Source organism: Lepidochelys kempii, chromosome 17, assembly GCF_965140265.1.
Source record: "Lepidochelys kempii isolate rLepKem1 chromosome 17, rLepKem1.hap2, whole genome shotgun sequence".
Classification (NCBI taxonomy): Eukaryota; Metazoa; Chordata; order Testudines; family Cheloniidae; genus Lepidochelys; species Lepidochelys kempii.
In genome coordinates, this window is record NC_133272.1 from 1,298,519 (window position 1) to 1,326,258 (window position 27,740).

At 40.9% G+C, this 27,740-nt stretch overlaps 1 protein-coding gene across 1 annotated transcript; it reads left to right on the forward strand.

Moving 5' to 3' along the window:
- The first annotated feature begins 1,693 nt into the window (after nucleotides 1-1,693).
- On the forward strand, nucleotides 1,694-27,199 carry FOXN1 (forkhead box N1). Its single transcript, XM_073315707.1, has 8 exons — nucleotides 1,694-1,816; nucleotides 3,169-3,672; nucleotides 7,147-7,257; nucleotides 11,770-11,897; nucleotides 13,532-13,628; nucleotides 22,883-23,090; nucleotides 23,814-24,344; nucleotides 26,931-27,199. Exons 1-8 carry the CDS (start codon nucleotides 1,694-1,696, stop codon nucleotides 27,197-27,199), a joined length of 1,971 nt encoding a protein of 656 aa, XP_073171808.1.
- The last annotated feature ends 541 nt before the right edge of the window (nucleotides 27,200-27,740 follow it).

Consider the following 27,740-nt stretch of genomic DNA (forward strand, 5'->3'; position numbering starts at 1 on the left):
TCAGTTACATCTCATCAAATTGACTTCTTGGAATCAGGTTACTTCTCATCCTGTATCAGTCTTACTGAGAGAATCAGTCAAATGACTTCTTAAAACACAGTATCACCAGGCCTTTAGTGTATGTAGCTGGACCAATGCTTCTAATCAGATTCTGAATTTTTGGTCCACAAAATGAGGTAATTGGTCAAAATTCAAGTTTACAGCCCAGGTCAGCCACCAAGTGAGAAATTAATATTGAGAACAGGGCTGCCAGCACTCAACATCTACAAATATATCTGATATGTCCAAGTTGTCAGCATTTCTCACCTGCTCTTTTCATCACGAGTGTCAATAATTAGAAGCTCCCTCCATGACAGCCTCCAGATAAGCTGCTCAGAGATGATCCTGGGCCCAAGAAATTTCTGAACTTTAGCTAACATCACTTGTTCCTGATCTAGTAGAGGTCTCACACCTGATTTCCATTCCCCAGTGTGTTTTATTCCCTTGGGCAGTGCACATTTCAGCCGACCTACTCATCTTGAAATAGATTTTGTTCTTTGAACTATAAAGGCAAAAGAAAAGGTTCACATATTCAAAAGATATATCGTTTTTAACCAAACCTAAAAAACCCTGCAGTTATTTACCTAACAGCCATTTAAACATGTAGCAAAACTCCACTGATTAACTCTTTATGTAAAGATAGGGTTTTAAATTTGTACATCTGGAATGCAACTTCCATAGTTCCAGCACTGCTCAGACATGACAGGATCTCTCTGTAGGGCAGCACATTCAGCACAAGGTCATCTGTGATATATAGGATAAGCCATTACTATTACTGCCTGAGAGACTCACAGTGAGGCCACAAAAGAGCAAGACCCATGAGAGCCCATAGCACAAAATGAGACTTTAAAAGATGAAACTTGCTTCTCTTAACACAAAGCAATAGTATCAGAAATGTCCCAGATCAAAGGTTAGGGGCAGAGAGGAAGATGTGAGTGATGACACTGCATAGCATTAAGTGATGCTGGATACTTACACATCTCAGCTACATGTAATGATGTAAGGCAGAAGTCAAAAGGTCATGTGCCTTTAACCAATGAAAAAGTGGAAGTATATGACCCCTCCCAATCTAATCAGTGAAGAGATAAACCTTCCCTTTAAATTGCCCTGCCCAGAACAGTGTGGGTTCATCTGCATAAGAACCTCTCAACAAAGCAGTGTTATTATCCTCAGATAACACCCCCCAAGCAGTGTAGTTTCAACAGTACAAGCATAATCCTCCATGGAAGAGCAGTGCACTCCATAGTAAGCCAGCATGGCTATCACACCTCTCATACTGTAGATACACTGCAGAGCACTGTAGATACACCTGTGTAACACCTCTCCCTAAGCAGAAAGTAATGGGAAAATGCCAGTGTGCTGGTAATTCTGTAGAGTTTTTGGTGAACAGGGTGACTAGACTGGATATCTGCAGTCAGAATCTTCCCCAGAGAATCAGGTGATTTACTTCACAATTCCGATTTTAGAAATGCTCACAATCTGAGGGAGAGGAACATTGGTCAGACAGGTATATAAATGGTGAAGCCCAAGAGCTTTGTTTGGGACAAGAAAGGCTGTCCGTTTACAGTAGACATCATTTTAAGCAGATATACACTGATATTCATTGTGATTTGGTTCCATTACAACAGGATTTCTTCCTGGCTGGGACTTGGTAATGGTTTCATTGCTTGAAGATCAACCTAATATTAAATTCTCTTCTTCGGACTGTCTGGAAAGTGACCAACAAGACAACCTCATGCAGACACAAGGGGACCCAAGCTCCCCAGCTCAGCAAACTGTGAGTAAGACATGAAATCTCTTTTCTCCTTTCCAACAAGGACAAGCCCAGCTACAGTGCTTAACAGTTGGTGTACTGGGACTCAGATTTGTCCATCCAAAGAAATAACACAAGAATAAATTCAGAACTCTTTATGGTAACAGATGGCACCAAGAATGCTGAATTGGTGTACAAGAGCAAACATTTAAATTATATTTCTGAAGTGTCAAAAGCTTACATATGGTGCTGAATTGTAAGCCCTATGGTAACTCTTCTAATGGACTTCATTACTCAGGTACAAAAATAGGCAACTTACCTCTAATAGGAATCAGTTATTTTACAACTAGTAATGGTTTTGAAGTAATTTTTATACTGTTTCCTTACAGAACCATAGAAATTAGAGATTCAAAGGATTAACCCATCTTGTCCATCCCCTGCCAATGGAGGATATCACCAAGTGCTTCAGACTTGATTGTGACTAAGTCATGAACTGAAAGAAATTCTCTGGCTCTTACTGCTCACATATTCAAACTGTCAGCTTGCTAAAAAAAGAATACTGTAACATTATAGCTGATGATTTTGGCATGTCTGTGTCCACCACCTGGTTTGGTACATTGCATTCAACTACAGTGAAAGCAAATATGATTCCATCATGAAAATTCCGGGTGGTGGATTAACAGTATAGTTGTCCAAACAGCGTGGCACAACTACCTCTATGATTTTATAATACTTCTTTGTGAAACAAAAATGGCCTACCTGCAGACATGTTTCGCTTGATTGAAGAATGAAAAGAGAAGGACAGTTATAAAATAATATTAAAATTGGTCTTCATTCATCCATCAAGCCAAAAATGGCCTAGAGTTGGATTTGCTTTTTGGAGGAGTCCCTCAATGAACAGAATTTCTCTGTGAAAACCAGATTAGCACTGACTGCTGTTTAGTTGCAAGAAATGCTCAAACTGGCATCGCACATCAGGATACATCAGCTTCCCCTTAACATCTCAATACAGTAGCTTATTGAACTAAATGAATACCCTTGATTGTCACAGCAGCAATGGGTGTTAGTGCGACTAAACCATTCAAATGGGATGTGTATTTAGAAAAATTAAAAACTAGGACTCTTGACAAACAAGTTCTTATGTAGATTAGTGATCACTGAACCATTACAGGTTTTTTATGACACGCTGCAAATTCTTCAAGGTCCCTCTCTCTGCAGGGAACACTGTATTTTCATGCAGATTTCCCTGAAGGATCTTTCTGAATCTGCAAGTCCCTCCTTGAATATACTTCTGTAGCCCAGTGTTCACTGTATATTGAAAGTACCAGCTCTTGGAGTTCAATGGTCTTTAAATGTATGTAAATTTTGCCTTGCAGGATAATCCCAGTTTCAGTTGCCAGTCGTATGATCCAGACAGCAGGACAGAAAGAAAAAGTTCAGAATCTTCTCACAGCCCAAGTCCCTCTTCTCCAACCCAGGATCAAATCCATGGGAGATTTCCTGCCAACCAAGGAATTCACTCTGGCAAGTGCAAATTTAAAGTCTCTCCCAACGCTGAGAAATTCAGAAGGTATAGCTATGAAGAAAGCACTGCAGGAAACTATGGCAGGTTCCTCAAGAGCAGCAGGAACCCCTTCCATCCTTATAAAAGAGAGTTCAGTGAAGATGTCTTCCAAGAAACTCATCCAGCCCTCACACTGGATAGTAATTCCTTCAAAAATGCAAGAAGCGTTGAGGGTTTTGAAGAGCTACCAGGATCTACAGGCACTAGAGAGTCAGAGTCCTTTCCCACACATATTCAGAACATTTCCACAGAACCGACATGGTGCAACAATCTCCAGTACAACCCCACAGGCCAAGATCACAGTTCCCAAGTCATGGTGAGTTATCATACTACAGAGGGCTATCATCAGGGTCCTCAACTACTTTTGGGAATAACTCCCGTTATCCATGGAATAACTGAACCAACAATTAGTCTTTCAAAGTTGCTGGCAAGAGTTCACAACAGACATCTATAACACTTTTGTTGAAGTTCCCCTTGCAACTCCCTTTCCTCAATTAAAATTAATTCTTAGAAGTCCATAGAAATGATTTCCCTATAAACCCAATATGTGGACCTGAAATATTCAACTTTCCTGACAACTAAGATTCAGGTAGACCTAACTGAGTGGTGGCTCCCATTTAATTGGCATGCTACCATGGAAAATTGTACTGCTGTACGGCATTCACAAGGCATGTTCACAAACTGTAATGTTTCATTTCAATTCTATAGGCAGCAATAAATAGGCTTCAGGACAATCTAAGATCAGATTACTATAAGGAGGTTTGGGCTGTTTATATTTCATGCATGTTTTACTTGCTTTGAGATTAATAAAAGAGTAAATATAAGGAAAGGTATAAAGTCTGTAAACTCCTTTAAATTGCAACTCTTTGAAATCCATTATTTCAATTAAGAGCAGGTTTCCTCTCTACATTTCGTCCACTGTTCATCAGAAAAAGAAAGTTTTAAGGCAGAAGCCTAGTGACAATGAAAAGACGGTTCCCTACCTTTCATAACTGTCGTTCATCAAGATGTGTTGCTCATGTCCATTCCAATAGGTGTGTGCGCATGCCGCATGCACGATCATTGGAAAGTTTTACCCTAGCAGTACTTGTCCAGTTGGCTGTGGAGCCCCCTAGAGTGGCGCCTTTGTGGCGGTGTATATAGGTCCCTGCCGACCCGCCACCTGTTCAGTTCCTTCTTACCGCCAGTGACAGTCATTGGAGCAACTGGTCTCTTGCTTTGCGTTTCTTAGCATTTTTCCATGTATAGAGTTATTACTTTTCATTAGATTGTTAGTCAGTTGTATCAGAACGTTTTAAATTGGGGGGTTTCCATCCAATATTTTCCCTGTCGCCGTGGCCCCAGGGGTTCAAGCCATGTGATAGGTACAGTAAGCCTGTGCCCAGAGGGGATCTGCACACTGCTTGTCTAAAGAGCCTGGGAGAGGGTCCTTTGCAAGACAAGCACACCATCTGCAGAGGCTTCAAGCCCAGAACTAAGAGGGAGAGAGACTATTGCCTCAAGCTTCTCTGGATGGAGTCTGCTCTACGGCCCCAACTGGCTCAAGAGCCAGCACTGGCAGCCTCGGTGCACAGCACACTGGCCTTGGTGCGGGACATCTCGGCACCGAGGAAGAACTCACATAAGAAGCATCGGCACAACTCCCCCACACGGAAGGCCGGCTCATCAGTGCGGCACTGTTCACAATCCCCAGCCAGGGTCAAGTCTCCTCCAAGCAGCCCTCCAGCTCAAAGCCGAACTTTTGAAGGTGCACTGGCCCAAATCCTTGCCCTCCCTTTGTGAATCATCTGTCCCACTTTACCGTGCCTGGTCCCAGATTACTTCAGATCGCTGGGTCCTTAGCATGGTAGGGGTGGGATATTCTATCCAATTTTGTGCCCTCCCACCTTCCCCGTCCTGCTTCAGGGACCCCTCTCACAAGCAACTCCTGCTACAGGAGGTGCAATCACTCCTTGTGCTGGGGGCAATAGAGGAGGTTCCTCAGGAGTTCAGGGTCAGGGGGTTCTACTCCCAATATTTCCTCATCCCCAAGGCCAAGGGCAGGCTCAGATTCATATGGTTTCTGACTTACCTGAATATGCTGGTGAAAATAAGATGTGCATGTGACCTTTTAATAATGACTTAATTGTTTTTAATTTGCAGTTCTCTCTTGTAAACTTGAAAATTATATTTCCATATTTGTTCTCAGTCTGGCTATTTCTCTTATGCTGCTGAAGCAGAAGGGTAGTTCCCTTTTCTCACTTATACACTATAGTAGAACATCAGAGTTACGAACAACAGAGTTACGAACTGACTGGTCAGCCACATACCTCACTTGGAACTGGAAGTATACAATCAGGCGGCAGGAGAGACAAAAAAGAGTAAATACAATACAGTACTGTTAAACATAAACTACTAAAAATAAATGGAAAATTTAAAAAAAATTAAGAAGTTATGGAAACTGTTTCTGTGCTTGTTTCATTTAAATTAAGATGGTTAAAAGCAGCATTTCTCTTCTGCATAGTGAAGTTTCAAAGCTGTATTAAGTCAATGTTCACTTGTAAACTTTTGAAAGAACAACCATAATATTTAGTTCAGAGTTACGAACAACCTCCATTCCCAAGGTGTTCGTAACTCTGAAGTTCTACTGTATATGCATTCCTTGGAATAGTTCCAAGTGGTTAAAAGACACTGCAAAGCCAGTAGGAGAACACACACATTTTTGATATATAACACACAAATATCAGTGATAATTTTTAAAGTGATGTAGCAGATTTAAAAGCAGATATTTAGAACACTGAGGTTGCCCTGCCAGTTTGCATTGGTTGGTAGAGAGCTCAAATCTGTGGTTTAATCAAGTTGCCAGGATCATTTAAATAATGCCAGCTCTGTGGTTATTAGAAATTACCCCACTTACTCACATATTATGTGTTTAAGCTATTGATCAAATCTGTCCATCAGTCTTTATAACAACTTTATAATAGAAAGCAAAATGTAGGTTGAGCTTCTCTCTTTTTCTGCAGTAGTCTCCCTAAATGTATTGCAGCTCTCCATTCAGTCTTCACTCGTACTGGATTTTGCTTGTTATCTGCTGTTACTGCTGGAAGGATAGACAAGCATTTTGAATATTCGTACCATGTCAGCATCCCTGAGGCAAGTCTGTAGGACTCTGGCAGTGCACTAAGTGTGTGAAATCCTAGACAGAGAGATGGGCAGCAGGGGAGAGGCCGAAGCTGCTGAAGTCTGACCAACCTACCTGCCTTTCTTGGCAGTTTTAGAGATAGCTCCTATTCTACAACTAGATTTTCTATAGCAATCAAGCTAGCTGATGCAGTCAGTCTAGTTTGATTTTCCTCTGTAACCTGTTTCTCCATATTTTTTGATTCCCAACTCTCCCTCCAGCTTTGTGCATTCCTTCTATTGACAACTGGGGGGGGGGGGGGGAAGGGGGTGGAGAAGGAGTGAAAGAGAGGCAGAAAGACCTAAGGAGTGTGGGTTATTCTGGTCGGTAAAGAAAAAAAGACAAACAGAAATGATCATTTTCTGGATTTTTCAATTTGCGTTAGAGGATTTTAACAACAGCCGCTTTCTTTCTAAATAGCAACTGTACAAAAATCAGTAAGAGGATGTTCCTTCTAACAGCTCCAGCAGATGAAATACATTCCTGTTAATACTTCTTGTCTGAGTAGAAATAAGTCCAAGAAGGGCAGAGAAAACATCCAAAGGCAAACTGGAGACAGTAACTGAAAGGTTCAATGTATTTACACGTCTGTTGTTTTCTGTAATAACTCCTTTTTTGAATATATTTCAGCGGGATTCAGAGGTCAAGCTTAAGACACCTCCACTGGAAGGGCAGCCCAGTCTGTACTGTTACCAGCCTCCAGTACAGCAAATGTACTGCCCCTCACACCCATTTCACCAGGTATGTGCAATGTGTGGACAACTGAATTAACTGAATGTCCTACAATATACTGGTCTGGTGACTGTGACTATAATACACAAGAACTGGGTGAACAGTATCAACTAATTCTGCATTTGCTGGGAAGTTCCTACATGAATAGTCTCATGTTGCTTATGAAAAAACTGTCAAGGAGAAATAGAGATAAGTGAATTTTAAACACGGTTACACAGAAAAAATAGCCTATACAAATATTATGGTATTGCTTATTTAGTCTCTTACAATGACTCCTAGAGAAAACCAGTTCTGTTAACAAGTTAAAAGATTTTACATTTGTAACTACCAGCTCCATCTAAACCCTGGAAACCCACTGTACTCTGACAGTTGGAACAAAAATAAAATACATTTAATGTACCCTCAAACAAAAATACACATAGAAAAATATTTTAAAAATCTGGGTAGTCCACACAGCTTTAAACAGCCAAGTGCTGCTACAGCTACAAACCACCTTATCTGTACTTGATTGCCATAAATTATTTATTTTGCAGCTTTCTCACTATTATAGTATAAACCTCCTAAGATTTGCAGAAGGGGAGCCTACCTCCTGCAGATTTTAGGAGGTGCACAGATGTAGGACACCCCTTGAGTAAGTGCACAAACTCCTGGAGAACCTTAGATGATTCCTTGGGGGGGTCTTCTGAACTTCTAGCCACCGTGAGACTTTGCGCTCTGAACACCCACAGCAGGTCTCGGGAGGCTCATGGACCCCTGACATAGGTATTAGGAAGCTCGTGGCCCACTGACCCCTATAGGCCCTGCCTTAGCATGTTCTTGGGGAGCTTCCCATACCTCCATAAAACATAAAAGGGGCTATGGGTATCCCCACCCCAGCCACATCTTCACAAGCCTTGAGAAGTTCATCAGTGCATCAACACCCCTTGGCAGGCTCTGTAGGAAGGAACAAACTTATTAAGGTGTGGTAGAAGGTGGTCAGGGATGGCACCTGTGAGATTCCTAAGGCTCAGGTGGAGAGAGGGTTTAGTGAGCCTCCTGAGGTACACAGTCTTGCAGATAGCAAATCTATGAAACCATGTGTTCCTATTACTATTACACTTGTCTTCCCTCTGCCTCCACTCCCTCCATTATGTTCTGTACCTACCTATTACCCTTTGTAGTTAATTAGATTACAAGCTCTTTCAGGACAGAGACTGTCGTTTACTGCATGTTTGTACAATACCCTACACAATGGGGCTCCATTTCTGGCTGGGGTCTCTGGGCACTACCGAAATTCTATTAATTAACAATGTGGAGGTTTGTCCTCTCCTACAGACCTCTGGAGGTCCACAGGACTGGGGCATTGCCCACCATATCTTTTCCCCAGCCCTCCCCAAGACTCCTGTTCTCTGCAGCCCCCAACTGCCACACCCTGCAGACATCCTATAGTGTGCAGGAGCTGAATACCCTTCCAACAGACCTTAGGAAGTATGCAGGAGCTAAATATATACAGGGAGGATTTGGGAGAACAGAAGCCTTGGGAAAGATGACAGAGAGAACAGGAGTGTTTCTTCTACCCTGGCTATGTATAAGAAACCTGGCTAAGGCACAATGGCACTCCCTAGCATGCTGCTGTATCTCATTGGAGCCACCAACTAGCCAAAATTAGCTCCTCAGTTCCCCACAAGCTAGGTTGATATTACAATTTTAAATCTTAATAACTTTTAAAATAATTTTCTCTTTGGTTCTCCGAACTTGTTTCAACCTGAAGAGTTCAGCAAACCATAATTTCTCTATGTGACTTCTTTTTTTAAGCTATAAAGTGGCAAAAAAAGCATTACATTATTTTTTTTAATTCTCACCAACAGCTCTTTTTTGGTTTCATAATTCATGAGACCTTTGCCTGATTAACCTCAAATTTAGTAGAAAAATTGCTCCATCCATTGGTAGTCCGAATCTACCAGTGTTGAAGTGAACATTCCTTTTTTGTGAAGTGAGTCCAAAACCAGACTTACAATGAAAGCAGTTATGAAGCAGCTATATAGACAGTAAAATCAGATTTCAGCCTGCTGCCATGGCACCATTCTGCCTCCACATCATTTAAATATACAGCCACACACTGCATGTAACTTTAGCAGAAATACCATTTTGGCTGCTAATTAATCTGTACATTCTCTTCATGTTCTTTATTTCCTACGAAGGCAGATACCCCATCCCTTTCCAGTGTTGACTTGATGCCAATATTGTTACTACATGTTGGCATTAACTGGGTTAAAAAAAAACTACAGTGTAACCTCTGAAACACAGAAGGGAGTAGCTGAGCAAGACAAGAAGGGAGTAGCTGGGCAAGACACAACAAGCACTACATGAAAGGAAGTCTCCATCCACCTGTAGCTGGCACTGTGACAGAACTCTCACATGTAGCAGGTTGCTATTATAATTTTCAGCATTTCCCTTTTTAAGTTAATATGATAAAGGTAATGGCAATATATGCTAGTGCCCAGAGATGAAAATGACAGGCATGAGCAGCGGAGGCTGCAGTAGGTAGAATTACTGTCCAGCACCAGACACTAAGGTGTGAGTGCCGCATATGATACAAAGTTTGTGAGAAATACTATTGTAATGAAATGCGGTCAGTCTTCAGCAGAGCAGAACCACCACCAAAGCTTTACCCTGCAAACCTTAACTGGAGCAGAGCAATTTGGCTTGCTAAAAATGGAACACAAGCAAATGGGGCCTTTAGCCAGACAGAAGGCTGTCCAACTCGTGCCTCACATCTCAATATAGAGGTGAGAGGTCAGCTCCCTCATTAATTCTGCCAGTAAGATAAAATGGTCTCCCCTTCCCCTTTAATGGGCACAAGATAGAAAAAGACTCATAAGGAAACACCTTCTTATTGACCTGAAAGTAATAGCAGACATGCAGCTCTTACTGAAGTCACCCACCCACCATAAAACATGGACGCCTTTCATGCCAGTTATGCCATGTCATAACCAGTACAAGCCCATCATACTGGACCCTTCCCCCAGGCGCCAGTCCCTCAAGAAGGAGCAATGAAACCAATAAAATAGAAATAATCTTTAAAACACACAGTTCTTGTTTTTGGTAATGACATCACAGTTATTTCCATCTCAGTCTCCTTTGCTTCCAAAGAGCCACTGAAACTAATAAAATCAAAATTACTGTATAAACGCCCAGTTCTCTACCCTGGTAACAACTTTGAACCCAGGAGGGCAAGTCAGACACCTTTGGAGGTGTAACTTACGGTAGTTCCAGGGGCTGTATCTTTGCCCAGTATGTCTGTTACTGGAGCAGGACACAGGAAAGTGGAGAAGTTCTCTATGTCCTGTTTCTGTCACTCTTGTTTGTCACTGTCACAAACAAGTTCATATGTTCAGTATGTTTCTCTATATGGTTCTGGGGAGATTGCACCTGGAATAATGCATTCAGTTCTGGGCAGCTCAGAACAAAAAAGGCTCTGGCAAACAGGAGGGAATTCAGAGAAAAGCAACTGAATTTACGAGGAAACTGGAGGAACTGAACCATTAAAAGTATAGCTTGAAGGGACATGATACCTACTGGCAAATATTCAAAGTAGGTAAACAAGGAGCAAGGGAAATTATTGGTCCAACGAGATATTAATTAGTAAGGATAGGATAAAATTAAGAAAAGAGAAATATAAGCTAAACATTAAGAAAAATTTCCTGACAGTGAGAGCTGTTAAACTGTAGAATAATCTCCCAAGGGAAGCAGTTAAAACCTGATAGCATGGGACTTTGGAAAGGAGACAGGATAAAGCATTAAAAGGTGTGCAATTGAGAATACTCCTGCATGTACTGCAATAAACTAGATGGGACCTATTAATGGCAGTTTGTTTTCCCATGTCCAATTTGCATAATTTTGTTACAGCAATATCATCAAAATAGAATGGCCATTGATTCAATTATTTACAATGCTCAGAGTTCAAGTCTCAAAAAGAAGCTCAGTTTCATGTTCCTAGGCTGCTACTGACTGGACAAATGAATTGCCTGATGTTTCTCTCAGGGCAGCAGAAGAAGATGCTTTCCTTATTTTAAGATTTATTTGTTTTCATGTGTACTCTGACACCACTGATCCTTTAGAAGTTGCATCATCATGACTAAATTTAGTCAGCAAGCAAGGAAGGCTTTGTTGTGCTTAGTCCTATGGTGCAGAATGAATTTGCCCCATTGGGCTTCTGTCTTAGTTTATCTCATCTCCACTTTTAAAAAACGTTCTTTCTTATCCCCAGAGGTTTTTTTAGTAGTTTTAATCTTTTGTCTTATTTTAGAGTTTTAGTCTTTCATGGTGTATTTTACTGTTTGAAGTATTTCATGCTGTTTTGGTTTTTTTTAAATCTAATAGTTAATGCAATATTTTATTTTTCTGTGTAGTGCCATATTGGGTTGGTGGAAGGTATCCTCCGAAATATGTTTATTGCTACTATTAATAAAGACAGTTTCTGGGAGTTTCTTGCTTCTTTTGCTTTTAAGTCAATTAACTTGTCTTTTTTCATGTTGTCAGTATTCCTCAGGAGGCAGTTATCCTGTAACCTATATTACCTCATCACACTATCCTTACCAGAGAATCGCTCCTCAAGGGAGTCAAGAATCCCAGCAGCCTCTGTTTCCTAAACCCATCTACTCCTACAGGTAACTAACTACCTGTTTTTTTTTCCAAGTCTAAATGTTAGGGGAACCATGCTATTTAGACCGCAATACAGAATTTGCAACATAGTGCCTGCTCCCATTTGTCTGAAACTTATGAATCATGAAATGTCCTAGATTCTGGAGCAAAGATAGAGATAAAGTCATATGGAAAGGAGTTCACAAACACTTCACACACTTTTGAGCATGTAAATAAAAAACTGCAGTATGTGTGTGTGTTTGTGTGTGCACATACACACTCTTCAGTTTTAATATATCAAATATATAATATTAAATTATGTGTTTGTTATCTCACGAATATGGGGCTCCTGGCAACCGATGGTCTTTTCCAGGGTATGAAATAATGCTAATTCTTTTCTGCTGAATGTGGGCAATGAATGGGAAAGACAGGGAATATGTCTCACACACACACACGCTCTCTTTGGAAACACAAGAAACAGCTGGTAAGCAATGTTTTCTATGAAGTTAGTTTCAGAGTAACAGCCGTGTTAGTCTGTATTCACAAAAAGAAAAGGAGTACTTGTGGCACCTTAGAGACTAACACATTTATTTGAGCATGAGCTTTCGTGAGCTACAGCATCCGATGAAGTGAGCTGTAGCTCACGAAAGCTCATGCTCAAATAAATTGGTTAGTCTCTAAGGTGCCACAAGTACTCCTTTTCTTTTTATGAAGTTAGTGTTTTCCTTGTAACGTATGGGCTTTTTTTTCACTCTTGTACCATCTGCTTTTTCAGTGAAACTAAACCCTATGACACTAGTGCTGCCTCCAGAGTCTTCTCAGTCCCCATTGTCCTGGAGTATTTGAAATAAATCTAGCTGTCCTGCACGCATGAGCTCCTTTGGTGACCATTTTTCAGAGTAACAGCCGTGTTAGTCTGTATTCGCAAAAAGAAAAGGAGTACTTGTGGCACCTTAGAGACTAACCAATTTATTTGAGCATGAGCTTTCGTGAGCTACAGCTGTAGCTCACAAAAGCTCATGCTCAAATAAATTGGTTAGTCTCTAAGGTGCCACAAGTACTCCTTTTCTTTTTGGTGACCATATAACCTGTATTAGGGCTTCACACTGCCGCCCATTCCAGTGTGTGTGTGCCATTCACATAAAATCAATAGCAAAGATCCTAGTGGGAACTCTTCTCCAGATGACAGTTTGCCAAAGTAAACTACTACAAGTTAACCTCAAGTTTAAGCCCTTTGTCATTGTCAGTCTGACTTTCCCCATGGAGTCTTTAGCAGCCTACACATTTGAGCTCAGTGTTAACAAATACATGCACTGGCAAGACCCACCAAACTAAGTTTGAAAACCTTGGACCTGATCCTACACTTCATTACACTGGTTTTACACTGATGTAACTCAATTGAAGTTAGACCCTTTATGTGTATGGCAACAGTTACCGCTGAAATCCTTATACAATATAACCGATAGCCAGGGAATTACTTGTAACAGCCTCATGCAGCCTTTAGAATCACCAGGATTCATCTTATTACAGGAAAGATCAAACAAAGGAGTTGCACATGCTGTAAAGTTCTGTCTTTTTTTCTGTTACTGAGAAATCAAATAATACAGGCTGAAATGTGAAGCTATCAGTAAAGGTCATTGTTTCTTCTTTGTTCCCAAAGCATCCTGATCTTCATGGCGCTCAAAAACAGCAAAACAGGGAGTCTCCCGGTCAGTGAGATTTACAATTTCATGACGGAACACTTTCCTTACTTTAAGGTGAGCTCATCATTTTAAAAATTGCTTTCAATACCTTTCTGCTTCCCCATTTCCTTGAGATCTGCCTGTCAGCACAGGGTAAGAGACCAGGTCCATTCTACTGAAATGGATAGTTTGCTTGTTAGAATATAAGAGTAATATCTAACCATTGACATAGTATACGTCTCCTAGCCCTTTGGTTTTCAAACTGGGGTGGGGGTGGGGAGGTGAGGTGAGGTGGAGGGAAGTGTAAACACACTGTGGTTATCAGGGGCCACAAGCAGCACAGAGCACGGACACTTCCAACTCAGCTGCCACAGGCCCCATCTAGTGACACCATTAGGAGGCTGTAGCCACCACTTCACTGTGCTCAGGGAGGGGGCTCTGCTCAAGTTCAGGTCAGGTAGGCAGCCTTGAGCGCCTGCACTGCAGGGCAGCCAGATTTGGTACGTGCCTGGTGGGTCTTGTTGTAGGCTGTAGCTTCATGCTGTTGGAAAGCAGCAGCACACAGGAGGCAGAGTCTCCTTGGCAGCTGCAAAATGGTCTCACTGGAGCAGCAGATAAGAACGGGAGGCAGCTGGGCAAAACCGCTTCAGACAGAGGTGTGCATTGGGGAAAAAGGAGGGCAACGAACCAGGAATGCCCCTGCCTCCCTATTTCCTGCAGGCACCCAGCACCCACCACCCCCTGCATCTTTCCATGCAACTCAACCCCTGCCTCCCGCTCTCCAAATATCTGAATCCCCTGGGACATAACAGTATAAAATAACTGCAAGTTTAGATGCCTGGGCTACCGCTCTCCTGTCTTCCATGGCAGATGGGAGGGGGCGCATAGGACACGAATCTCCGAAGGGGGATACAGCCAGAAAAAAAAAAAAGTTTGGCACCTCTGCCTAGTCCAGGAGTCTATTGTGTACTCAACATACTACCCTAGGCCTATGCAGAAGGGATGGGTATTATATAGGCACAGCGGTTCTCAAACTGTGGAGCAGGACCCCAAAGTGGGTTGCGACCCCGTTTTAATGGGGTTGGCAGGGCTGGCGTTAGACTTGCTGTCACAGCATTAGTCCCGAGTCAATCCCCACCAGCATCTTTATAATAGAGTTTAATGCAATATGCACTCTTATTTTATACTGTTATGTCACAAGGGATTCAGATATTTGGCCAAAAACAAACAGGAAATTGAACAACATGACAGTGACCTGGAAAAGTGTTTTGGTTTTTTTTGGTTTTAAGGCAAATCACAAAGAATCTAAAAGTTAGACAAAATATGCTGCTCCAAATCAAGGAGTAATTCAGAGTCTTGAATTTGTTCTCTAATAAAATGACAGTCGCCTTCCCCTTATTTTTAACACCAGGTACATGAACAGGTACATGAATTAATAGCATGCTAAACTATGATGCCTCATGGCACAATGCACAAATTGTGTGATCTAAAGCCAAGTATTGCATCTTTATTTGAGGACTATATTATTTTCCTGAAGAATAAAATCAGTACATTTCAAATCAAAAAGTCTGTTTATTAAAAACATATAAAAATATATATTTTATAAACAATAAACACTCCTGTATTTATTCACTAGTTTGAAGTTACAATGCCTTATGCTTCACACCAGATTAATAAAAGAAGCTGTTCCAGACCCAATGCTGCTATTACCAGCATAAATACATAGAATTCTTAGGAGTGGGAGAACCTTGCTCCACTAAGTCCTTCTTCCTGTTCCTGCCCCTTGAATGTGTTCCTGATATAGTGTAAAATGGCAGTGAAGATTATATACAATCTTCCTTTATCCATCCTTTCCTTAAAACACATTTTTCTGCATATATTCCCCTACAGCCTTTGACCATCAATTCCCCACTCCAGTAACAGTCAGAGAGAAAGTGCTATTTCTGATACCTTTCCCTCCCATTCATAACTCCACAAGATGTCAACTCAACTCCCTGGAGTGTGAACAGTTCTTTACTCATATCCTTGTGTCCCCTCACTTAAGTCACTTAAAAACCACAATGAGAATGAGGTTCTCCTCCTCCAATCAATCCAAGTGTGCTATCAGTAAAATGACAGAGGGTACTTCTGAGACAATCACACATTTTGCAAGAAGAATCTTTTTACACCTTAGTTTTATAGTCAACTAAATTCCATAATTTCATCCCAAACATCCTTAAAATAAACTGAAAACGAAAGAACTGTATCTTTTACTTTTGGGCAATCAGCCATAGCTCTATCTAATCTATAAAATTACCAGAATCATCCACCATACGATAGGTTACTGCCCTATTGAACTACTTGCTCTCTTTGGAAGTCTTCCTCAAGATCCTTGTGGAGTAGTTCCGTTTATATGTTATCCTCAGCAGTCACACAAAAATAGTTTTTGTTTTTTCTATCAAAAATCACTCAGTAGTTACCAGAACATGGAGCCAAGGGGTGGGGAAGCAATTACAGTTGGGGAGAAACCATATAGTACAAATGCACATGGGATCTTGCTGGGAAATATTAGATGACACAAGCCCAGTCAAATTAACTTCTACTCACTGCCACAGCAAATGCAATTTCTATGATGCAACAGTCTCATTTCTAGTTGAAACAGAGCAATCCACCTCCTACGTACTAAAAAACATTCACACAGCTAAAGTGGAATTTCTCTTTGAAGTACCTCTCCCTTCTCTTGAGAGCCAGTTTTAAAAAGAAAGAGTTTTGCAAGATCATAAAACTCTTTAAACTTCAAGAGGCGGTCAGGATCAATGGGTCTGTGCAGAGTAACATTAGTTTATGTATATATAAATTGGAGATAAAAATACCGTCAGTGGTGTGAGAGGTTAGAAAAGTTTGTGGTCTGATGGGATCAAAACACAAGGTATTTTCCCTCTCTTAAATTCCATGCTCCCTCCCACCATACTGCTCAGTGTGAGACAGGAGCCAGTTAGTTACCAGGTTTCAACTGTAGAGCAGCAGCTTTGGTGAGGTGGTAGGGAGGTGGTGGAATCTCCTTCCTTAGAAGTTTTTAAGGTCAGGCTTGATAAAGCCCTGGCTGGGATGATTTAATTGGGTATGGGTCCTGCTTTTGAGCAGGGGGTTGGACTAGATGACCTCCTGAGGTCCCTTCCAACCCTGATATTCTATGATTCTATGATTCTATGATCAAAGCTCGTTAATACTGGACAAGAAAAGTCTTAACTTAAAAAAAAACAGTTACCAAGAGAAGATGAATCATTAACACATTGTTGGACCATTCTGACAACTGAACTGGGTAAAGTGTTGGATTTTCCCTGACAAGCATCTTTGAGATCTTGATGTCAGAATCAATTCATCACCTGGCATCACTCTTCAGAGCCGTCCTCTTACTAATACTTTTTTGTTTTAGATGTTCCTAAAATTATTTCAAAGCATGTGCCCCACCCTTTCTGAAAACCTCTGGGAAGCATATGCCACTCCCTACTTTCTCTACTGCTGAGCAGAAACATTAATTATCCTTACTAGGTAGGAACAGGGCAGACATATAATCTTTCATTTATAGGGCTAGAAATAAAAATCTCATGTTCTGCTTTTTAAAAAGCTATATCATTCACTATCAAGTATACACTGGATGTAAGGGGAACATCTTTATTGTTTATATTTGGAATTGGTTGGCATCAACTTAAAGATGACCTGCAAAGTGGAACAAAATTGGGCTGCTTCCCCATTTGCTGCTTTGTGGTGAATAAAGACAGCTCAGTTTTTCTGCTCATTTTTTAACATTAGAATTAAAGTCCTCACTCACCCTGAAGACTCTGATGACTGATGAACTAATAAAATGGTGATGTCACATGAGCCAAGAAAGTGAAAGTGAGCTATTAAGAAGGGAATGGATTTTTTTCAGATTGGTTAACACACTGTGTTTTTGTTTTTGTTAACATCTATTTAACCTCTGTCACTAATTAATATTTTGAATAAAAGAAGCCCTTGTTAAAGATCCAACATCCTCACCCATTCAATTAAGGTGTCAAGGATACTCAGTAAATAATCCTTAAACCACTCAGTTGTCCTCCAACAAAGCTAAGGAAAACCAAATTTTAGATTCCTGATACAAGCAAAACAAAACTAACAACCCTCCTCCCCCACAAATCTTTCAGGCCTTCATTATACATCATAAGGGAAAAATTGGGCATGAGCCCCATTTTTAAAAATTCCTTTGCCGGTCATCTTTAATACTAGGCAAATGTCACAAACCCAATAAGCAGGACAGCTTTTTGTGTGAAAAATGTCCATGTTTGTGAGATTTGAGAATCTAGAGGGAACTTAATTTATATCAACAAGAAGTTTTAAAAAGAGGTTAAAAATGAATGCAAAGAAAGATTTTTTTCTTACACTACTCTCTCTCTCATAGATAAGTCTGTCAACTTATCCTGAGCAATTTATATGAAGCATATTCTGAACATGGATCAGCCAGGGCATATGCACAAGTGTGCACATCTTGTATAGAAGGGTTTCATTTTCAAACTCTGATATTCAGAGGATGAGACAGTGAAAAAAGTTATCCATAGTTGTTGCACAGAAAATGGCTTCATGCCTACCAGCATTAATAATAGTAATAATCTTCCTTTATAATATGCTGAGTGCAAAGCCTGTTTTCAACATCAATTTCTTGTTTCCTCTCCACAAGCACAGAACTTTTGGGGAAAGGATCATTTGAGTTGCTAGCTGACAGGCATATGTGAAGCTGCATGTTCTTTATTTTTTATTGGTTCTATAGTGACCGAGGAAGAAGGCTGAGCAGCGGGGCTAATGGCTGCATCTATCATCTTACAGCTGAGTGTCTCAGGTTGAGTTCCACCATTATGCATTGAGCACCTTTTTTTAAGATTATGCCCAACTGGCAATGAGCTAATATAGGTTTTGGCCCCGGTGCAGTAAATAAAGCAGACAGCATTATCATGTAAAAAGAAAAGAAGTACTTGTGGCACCTTAGAGACTAACCAATTTATTTGAGCATAAGCTTTCGTGAGCTACAGCTCAGCTCACGAAAGCTTATGCTCAAATAAACTGGTTAGTCTCTAAGGTGCCACTAGTACTCCTGTTCTTGTTGCGAATACAGACTAACACGGCTGTTACTCTGAAACCTGGCATTATCATGTAGTACCTACCAAGCCAAGAGTGGAAAAGTAACACGTATCAGAGATTGACGTAGGAGGCTTTTGATGCCAATGGCCCATGCAAATAAATATTCCTGCTTTAGAAAGCAGTAGATGAATACTGATGCCTCACATATAAATCACTGTGTTCCCTTGCTAGGTGAAGGAGAGCAAGAGGTGATTCAGGACTGTGGGAATAAGGATGCAGAGATGAATCCAAAATGTACAGAAGTGGTTTAGAGAAGTAAGAGTGATGCTTAATGGTTGGGTTATATACAAATTTTATATAACTATTGAATCCATGTCTCCAAAAATCAGAAACCAGTGGTATAATAAAACTAAAAAACAAAAGCAAAACTTTTACAGAGTAAAAGAGAACAGTGCTAATTAGTTCCAATAACCATATTCCAGATCAGTTACCAGTTAAATATCTCTCAGCAAAGTTTTACTGTGTATATCCCTCATGGAAATATGGAACGATGCCCCCTAAAAAACACTTTTTCACAGTTGATATCAAGTAACAAAGACAAAACAAAAGCTGATTTCTGGGATGACTAAGTCTCCAACATGAAAAACTCTGCCCTGGCAAAGGAAGATGAATCCACTTCTCTTTTCAAACTTCAGTTCTAAATAGACAGTGATGAAAAAAATCCAGTATGTGAAGTTATACCTGTAAGTAAATGTCAGATAGAATGTCAGATAGAAATGTTTTTCTTCTTGTTTTGCATTTCTAGGCCTATACAATGGAGAAAAATCTGCTTCTACTGTAGGTTTTTTCCTTCTACTCTCTCCGAGTCTTTGTGATTAAGTGCAAAATTTTCCCTCAGGGCAAGGAGGGAACAGTTTTTATCTCACTGATCAGAGAGTGCTTGAATAAAAATGGCAGGGAGGGGAAGGTGTTATTTTATTGAAACAATTATATGTATTGTTCAAACTAAGAACCTCCCAATTTCAACAATTGCCTTAAAAATAAAGGTGAAAAAAGACAATAGTCAGGTGTGAGGAAACTGTTTTGTCTCATCTGGAAGACTTCTGACTCAGCCTAATAGTTATACAATTTGCTAACACACAAAATTACACCCACAATAACATGCTAAGTCCTAAAAGATGTCTATTGTGACACTCAGGCGAAATCCAAGTAATGTGTAGCCATTTGGTTATTTGCTTGAATTTTTTCTAGATGTTCTGAAGTGGACTAAAGATGCACCTTCTTTGTATAAAGAAAAGGAGGACTTGTGGCACCTTAGAGACTAACCAATTTATTAGAGCATAAGCTTTCGTGAGCTACAGCTTTGCATGAGAGGAAAGTGATCAGGAACAGCCAGCATGGATTCACCAAGGGAAGGTCATGCCTGACTAATCTAATCGCCTTTTATGATGAGATTACTGGTTCTGTGGATGAAGGGAAAGCAGTGGATGTATTGTTTCTTGACTTTAGCAAAGCTTTTGACACGGTCTCCCATAGTATTCTTGTCAGCAAGTTAAGGAAGTATGGGCTGGATGAATGCACCATAAGGTGGGTAGAAAGCTGGCTAAATTGTCGGGCTCAACGGGTAGTGATCAATGGCTCCATGTCTAGTTGGCAGCCGGTATCAAGTGGAGTGCCCCAGGGGTCGGTCCTGGGGCCGGTTTTATTCAATATCTTCATAAATGATCTGGAGGATGGTGTGGATTGCACTCTCAGCAAATTTGCGGATGATACTAAACTGGGAGGAGTGGTAGATACGCTGGAGGGGAGGGATAGGATACAGAAGGACCTAGACCAATTGGAAGATTGGGCCAAAAGGAATCTGATGAGGTTCAATAAGGATAAGTGCAGGGTCCTGCACTTAGGACGGAAGAACCCAATGCACAGCTACAGACTAGGGACCGAATGGCTAGGCAGCAGTTCTGCAGAAAAGGACCTAGGGGTGACAGTGGACGAGAAGCTGGATATGAGTCAGCAGTGTGCCCTTGTTGCCAAGAAGGCCAATGGCATTTTGGGATGTATAAGTAGGGGCATAGCGAGCAGATCGAGGGACGTGATCGTTCCCCTCTATTCGACATTGGTGAGGCCTCATCTGGAGTACTGTGTCCAGTTTTGGGCCCCACACTTCAAGAAGGATGTGGATAAATTGGAGAGAGTCCAGCGAAGGGCAACAAAAATGATTAGGGGACTGGAACACATGAGTTATGAGGAGAGGCTGAGGGAGCTGGGATTGTTTAGCCTGCAGAAGAGAAGAATGAGGGGGGATTTGATAGCTGCTTTCAACTACCTGAAAGGGGGTTCCAAAGAGGATGGCTCTAGACTGTTCTCAATGGTAGCAGATGACAGAACGAGGAGTAATGGTCTCAAGTTGCAGTGGGGGAGGTTTAGATTGGATATTAGGAAAAACTTTTTCACTAAGAGGGTGGTGAAACACTGGAATGCGTTACCTAGGGAGGTGGTAGAATCTCCTTCCTTAGAGGTTTTTAAGGTCAGGCTTGACAAAGCCCTGGCTGGGATGATTTAACTGGGAATTGGTCCTGCTTTGAGCAGGGGGTTGGACTAGATGACCTTCTGGGGTCCCTTCCAATCCTGAGATTCTATGATTCTATGATTCTATGATTCCTCAGATGCATATCGTGGAAACTGCAGCAGGCTTTATATATACACAGAGAATATGAAACAATACCTATTCCCACCCCACTGTCCTGAAATCACTTTAGATAAGCTATTACCAGCAGGACAGTGGGGTGGGAATAGGTATTGTTTCATATTCTCTGTGTATATATAAAGCCTGCTGCAGTTTCCACGGTATGCATCTGAGGAAGTGAGCTGTAGCTCACGAAAGCTTATGCTCTAATAAATTGGTTAGTCTCTAAGGTGCCACAAGTCCTCCTTTTCTTTTTGCGAATACAGACTAACACGGCTGTTACTCTGAAACCTTCTTTGTATAGTTAATTCTTCTTTTGATTTTTGTAACCTCACTATTGAATGCTCCAGTGGCCACTGCTGTGCAAAAACTGCTAGCTGGAACTTGGTGACTGTCTCATAAACTTCCTTGCATCTTAAAATGTCATGTTTTTCCATCACTGCTAACCTCTGGCATATTGTCCTTGTAATCCAAAAAGAAGAAGCAACACAACTATTATCAGCCAAAATCTCTACCTAAATATGATTTCAAAAGCACTTTAAAACGTTAAACAAAATGAAGGGCAAACTTCTTTGTCAGTGCTAGGTACAGCCATGTGAAAAGTCATGGGTTTATTCTAGTCTCACCCTTTTGATCTGGCATGCAGCCTTACTGCTTTGAGCTATGAACTTGCAAATCTCATGAAGAAGAGCTGGTCAGTACTAGGACAGCAGACCCAAAAAAAACAAAACAAAACTAAAAAAAAAATCACAAAACTGAGGATGCTGCAGGAAGTGATAATAGGCCTAACTGAAAGTCCACTGGCGTCAATGGAGGTCTTTCCATTGACTTCAATGGTCTTTGGAACATACCTTCCACATGTGACATTATTCTCTGTGAATCAGTACTGAACCAATGCCCCACTTACGATAAGTAGAACTGAGCATCTCTTGGATGGGTAAAGGATGTTGTGCTTCTAGTAGGAAGGCCTTTTGGTAAAAGAGAGGTTCTGTCTGACCATATAAAGAAAAGGAGGACTTGTGGCACCTTAGAGACTAACCAATTTATTAGAGCATAAGCTTTCGTGAGCTACAGCTCACTTCTTCAGATGCATATGTCTGACCATATGTGATCATTAAGAATCCAACCGTTCTTTTCATCCATTGTAAAATACTGGACATTATCATGTAACTACTCTTCATAAAAAAATCGGCTTGAGAATGGGAGTGAGTTCTACATAAGATTGTGGAACAAATTCTTAAGGGAAGTGGTGAAAGAATCATTGCTGGGATCTTTGAAAACTAAACTGGTCAAACAAAGCATAGGCAAATACATGCCTGGAAACAATCTTGTGAAAGTCCCTTCGGGAAATGAATAGATCTGAACTATTGGCCCTTTTCTAGCTCTAATTTCTTTGGGCAGCCTCTCTTTCAAACCACTGTGTGTTAACAGTTCTTTACCTTCATTAACAATACACAAAGCTATCCTTTCAGCAGAGAACTGGAGACACCGTAGAGATATATTTGGGAATCTATCTTCCAGTTCACTTCTTAGTTTGAATTTGTTTTTCCAGACAGCTCCAGATGGTTGGAAGAACTCTGTACGCCATAACTTATCCTTGAACAAATGCTTTGAGAAAGTTGAAAACAAGTCAGGTGGCTCTTCTCGGAAAGGCTGTTTGTGGGCACTGAATCCAGCCAAAATTGATAAGATGCAGGAAGAGCTTCAGAAATGGAAGAGGAAAGATCCAGTTGCTGTGAGGAAGAGTATGGCAAAGCCAGGTTAGTAATATGCTAGCGCATTAGTTCTCAAACAGTGATCCACAGAACCCTTCTTAGCAGCAGGCGGTATAAATATTTTGAGAATCAAGCAATAGAGGAGGATTTGGGTGCTGGGAAGGGACATGATCCATGTCCAAGGCCTGTTGCCGGCACCCAGTGCCGAGAGGCTGAACAACAGCTTGAGTTGGTTTGTTACCCGGTGTGCCATGTCCAAGGCCTCTTGCTTATTAAATGGTTGGCAGCACAGAAATGTAGGATTAGAGCTAGAGTAACAGCTGTTTTTGCTGAGAGACTTCCAAATATTCATAATGCTACAGATCAAAAGGCACTCTGGAGCTTAGAGGTGTATTCCCTATCATTTCAGTGAAAGATGTATCTCCCTTGACATCTGTCTAATCTTTGATATAAAAGAGACAGAGTTAAGCACTGAGGAATAAAACTTGGGGTTATTTAGCATGCGACTATCCCATCTTTAAATAAAAAAAATTACTTTATGAAATACTCACTTGAGATTTATGGGTACTACCTGGGTCTGTGTTTCCACACTAGGTACCAATTTCATTGCTGTTTTAAGATTGGCATTTTCATCTCGTGTTCATTTTCTGAGCAACACTTAAAATTCCAGTTGCAACCTAGGCAGACTCACACAAGCTCAATGTTGGGTAGGCATTAACAGTATTACATCAAATTGTAATTTGGTTTTGTTCTGTTTTTGTCTTTTAGAAGAACTTGACACATTGATAGGAGACAAGGCTGAAAAACTAAGATCTTCAATCGTGTCCTGCAATCCAACTGGTGTGGCAAGTTCAGCAGTTTCCAGACAGATGTCAGTCCAGCCCCATTCTCTGTCTGAGCCATCCCTGTCATCTAATATCCAACAGCCTTTACACACCATTCACACAACAGGACCTCTACGTGCCAAGAACCCACTACCAAGTTTGCTTGGAGGGCACCAAACTCCATGTTATACATCACCACAGGTTTTCCCTCAGATCTCACCTACCTTAATGCAACAATCACCTGGTATCCCTCAGAGCATCTTCCCTTCTGCAGATACTCAAATTGAACTCAGAGCACAACCTAGCACCACCCAAGACTCACCCTTGCCAGCCCAGACCCCTCCCATACATGGTATGAAGATGTTGACAGAGCACTCCACAGCCAGGACAATGCAGGACACACTCATGCAAGAAGCAGACATGAGCAATGATATTGATGCTCTTAACCCTTCCCTGATTGACTTTGATCTCCAAGGTAAGTGCCTGATATTCCACTAAATGTTTATTTGCTATTTGTACACTTATGATATCAAGAACTAACCATAGAAGAAATCTCCTTTTCTCCTTGCATGCATGAAAAAGCAATGACTAGACAAGTGACCATTAGTTCTTTTCTTGGGCTACTTGTCCTTTCCACAGCCAGAGAAAAGCAGTTCACTAAGATTCATTATCTCATGCAGTATAGAACTTAATATTACTTATAGAGACTGTTACCTAGAGAAGACATAATTTAGAACCAGAACTTGGAAAATGGTTTACTCCTTGCAAACTCTGTGGTCCCTAAATACTGTAATGCAATATGTCAAATGTAGCCCTCCACCTCATCACACATATTTCCTAAGTAAAAAGTATCCTAGACATAGTTATTAGATGAATGTCAGATACAATATCACATGAGAACAAGAAAACATGTTTTCATTTGAGTGCATGGTACATAATTTTTGGTTGCATTCACCATTATTGTTACAATCCTCTTCCATTTTTTTGCTAAAAAATTTTTTAAAAAATGCAACTTACTCTGTATACAATTTACCACAGATGTTTGAGTGATCACTTCACTGACTTCCTACACTTGGTAAAGTTTGCTGAAATGATTGTGTATTGCAGACATCAGAGCTCCTGTTCTCAGCCAAACAAATCTTCATTTGACTAGATATAGTGCTCAAGGCCCAAATCACCCTTCCACTGCAAAAATAATGATTAGTGGAAGAGCCAAAGTTAGGTGAAAAATCTCCAGCTTAGAGGCTGTAGAGCTCCTGCTGGATCATGCCATAGGAAGGATAGGTTTTGCCCAGCTGCAGGGGACAAGAGGCATACCAAACATCCTCATGGAAATACAACAAAAATAGAATGCAGCAGTAGAAATGGAAGAGGCACAGTGCAAGCCTGTGGATCCAATAGGGTTGAGTGCACATCATTATTACGGCAAGGCACTGTGCAAAATATTGTTCCAGCTCCATTGACAACAAGATCTAAGGGAACAGGGAACAATGGTATCAGAAGCTGCCAGACTATCTCCAAATGGTCAAAAAACCCTGTAGGGTATAGATTTCTCCTTTAGTTACTGATGACTAAACAGGTGGATTTTTAAGTGCACCATTCTGCACATTTCCAAATACAAAATTCAACAGTTCATGCCTCTCTCTTGGCTCCTCAACCTTTCTAAATATCTTATTTTGTGTATGCACGTATTTGTGTTCCCTGCACTCTGTCCCTTTGACCCCCCTGGCATGATGCCACCAAGCACCAGCCCTGCTGTTGCACAGATTTTTCAGCCATTCCATCTTAAATTACTTCCCTTTCTCTACTCTATGGCCTGTTTTATTCTACAAAATGATCTGGCCTTAGGTTTGGGGTTCACTGTCTAATAAATGGGACTTGTTAAGTTGTCAAACATCTCACAAACTTAAGGCAAATTCTGTCTTCATTTACATGGAGTATGTCAAACTTATTCTAGGAAGAGGGGTAAATTATATTTCACATTAGGATGCATAAACCGTGCTTACAAGTTTAGGGAGATACGCTCCCCCATATCCACAGAAAGTCTCCCACAAAAAGCGAGCAGAGAATATGGCCCTCATGCAGTAGCTAAACTTTTAGTTAGTGTCACCTTTGTGTTCTGCATCATTCGGTGAGAAATGGCAGCGTACATCTTCAGGACAAGCAGCATTTCTGATGTTTGCTTATTTGACCATTTATACATGCCGTTACTTGATCTGACCACATAACTGCAGTAAACGCCATGTGCAGATTAAGCACACAATTAAGCACACATTATCTGAAAGTCTGTCCCACTGCAGTTTCGTCTACACTGAGCTGAGGGCATGATTTCCACCCACGCGAGCTCCTCCCATCACTTGCCAGGCTGCAGCTACACCTGATTTTAAGGGCCTGTCTACACTTACAAGGCTGCAGTGGCGCAGCTGCTGCTGTAGCACTTCAGTGAAGCTGCTACCTAAGCCAACGAGAGGGCTTCTCCCACTGGCATATGTAATCCACCTCCCATTGGCGTAACACTGTCTACAGGTCAGTAGAACTGTGTTGTCGCTCAAGGATGTGGTTTTCCACATCCCAGGCGACCTAGTTATACCGACAAAAGTTGCTAGCGTAGACCAAGTCTTAGTTTCATTAGAGCTAATGTATGTCTCCTCAAGCTAGGAATCACACCCCAATTCTTAAAGTGTAGACATACTCAAAGCATCATCATTAGTTGAGAAACCAACACCCTGCTGAGATGAACGGGGGGGGCAGTTTGCACTTTTAAAAGCTGTTGCTAGGTATAGTTGAAAATTCATCAGTTCACCTTTTCAAAGGCATGTTCATGACAATACGTGCTAGAAATGTGTTTTAAATGGAAGTATACATGCCGCTGAATGGGAATTTGTCAGCTGATGATGTAAAACAGTTCTTGCTGTCCGTTTTATTTCACAAGTGCTCAGCAGTAGACATGATGCACCAAGAGTGGACTCACTCTTAAAAGAAAAAGAAACAAAAGCAAACACACACACACACACGAAAGCCAAAGACTACATCAGTGTGTTGGTTTTGTTTTTTGTTATAGGAAATCTTTGGGAAGAACTGAAAGATGACAGCCTGGCTGTGGATCCCTTGGTTCTCATTTCAACATCCCCAATATCCTCTCAGTGCTTCCCTTCTCACTATCAGATGGATAGTAACAGCAGCAATAACCTCACCACCCAGAATAGCAATCCACATAGCAGCTTACCTGACTTACAACTCACTACGCTTTACTCTGCCTTTATGGAATTGGATACAGTGTCCACAGCCTACTTGAATAATTCTGGATCCAAGCCTATAGCACTAGTGTGAACCACAAAACAACCCAGTTATATTATTTTTGTCCCAAAACAGTCTTAACAGTCACACTGTTTTACTTACTCTTAGCACCTTCAGGTAAAATAAATCAGAACTGTGTCCATTTGAATGAGAACTATCTTTTTTTCCCAGAACTGGGCTGCAGGAAATTCAAGACCTCTCTAATACTACTGGTAGCGTATTTTTTTAAATGTTGAAAAAAATATGGTTCACTAGCTTAAAGACAAAGTGATGTTGACCAATATAGCCATCAACAGCTTAATCAAGCCATCCATCTTTTATATTTTCATAAACCAAATTATGGCACCTGGAGAAAAGAAACAACTGTCAAATATTTTTATGAAAGATATTTACAACTTAATGCGCAAGTCAAGGCATACAGAAATAAAATCTTCTCCAAACACTTTTCTGAAGTTAGTGATGTCCACAACTTCTGCGGCAGATCACTACAGAAAATGTACATATTAAAAACATTTTCACAACCTCCTCAAAAGAAAGTTTGGAGTTTGGCAGAAAGACACACATATACTGCAAA

Coding starts and splice junctions, on each gene's coding strand:
- FOXN1 (XM_073315707.1), top strand. CDS start 1,694: ATGGTTTCATTGCTTGAAGATCAACCTAATATTAAATTCTCTTCTTCG. Junction 7,258..11,769: donor CCTCACACCCATTTCACCAG/GTATGTGCAATG, acceptor TCATGTTGTCAG/TATTCCTCAGGAGGCAGTTA. Junction 13,629..22,882: donor AACACTTTCCTTACTTTAAG/GTGAGCTCATCA, acceptor TTGTTTTTCCAG/ACAGCTCCAGATGGTTGGAA.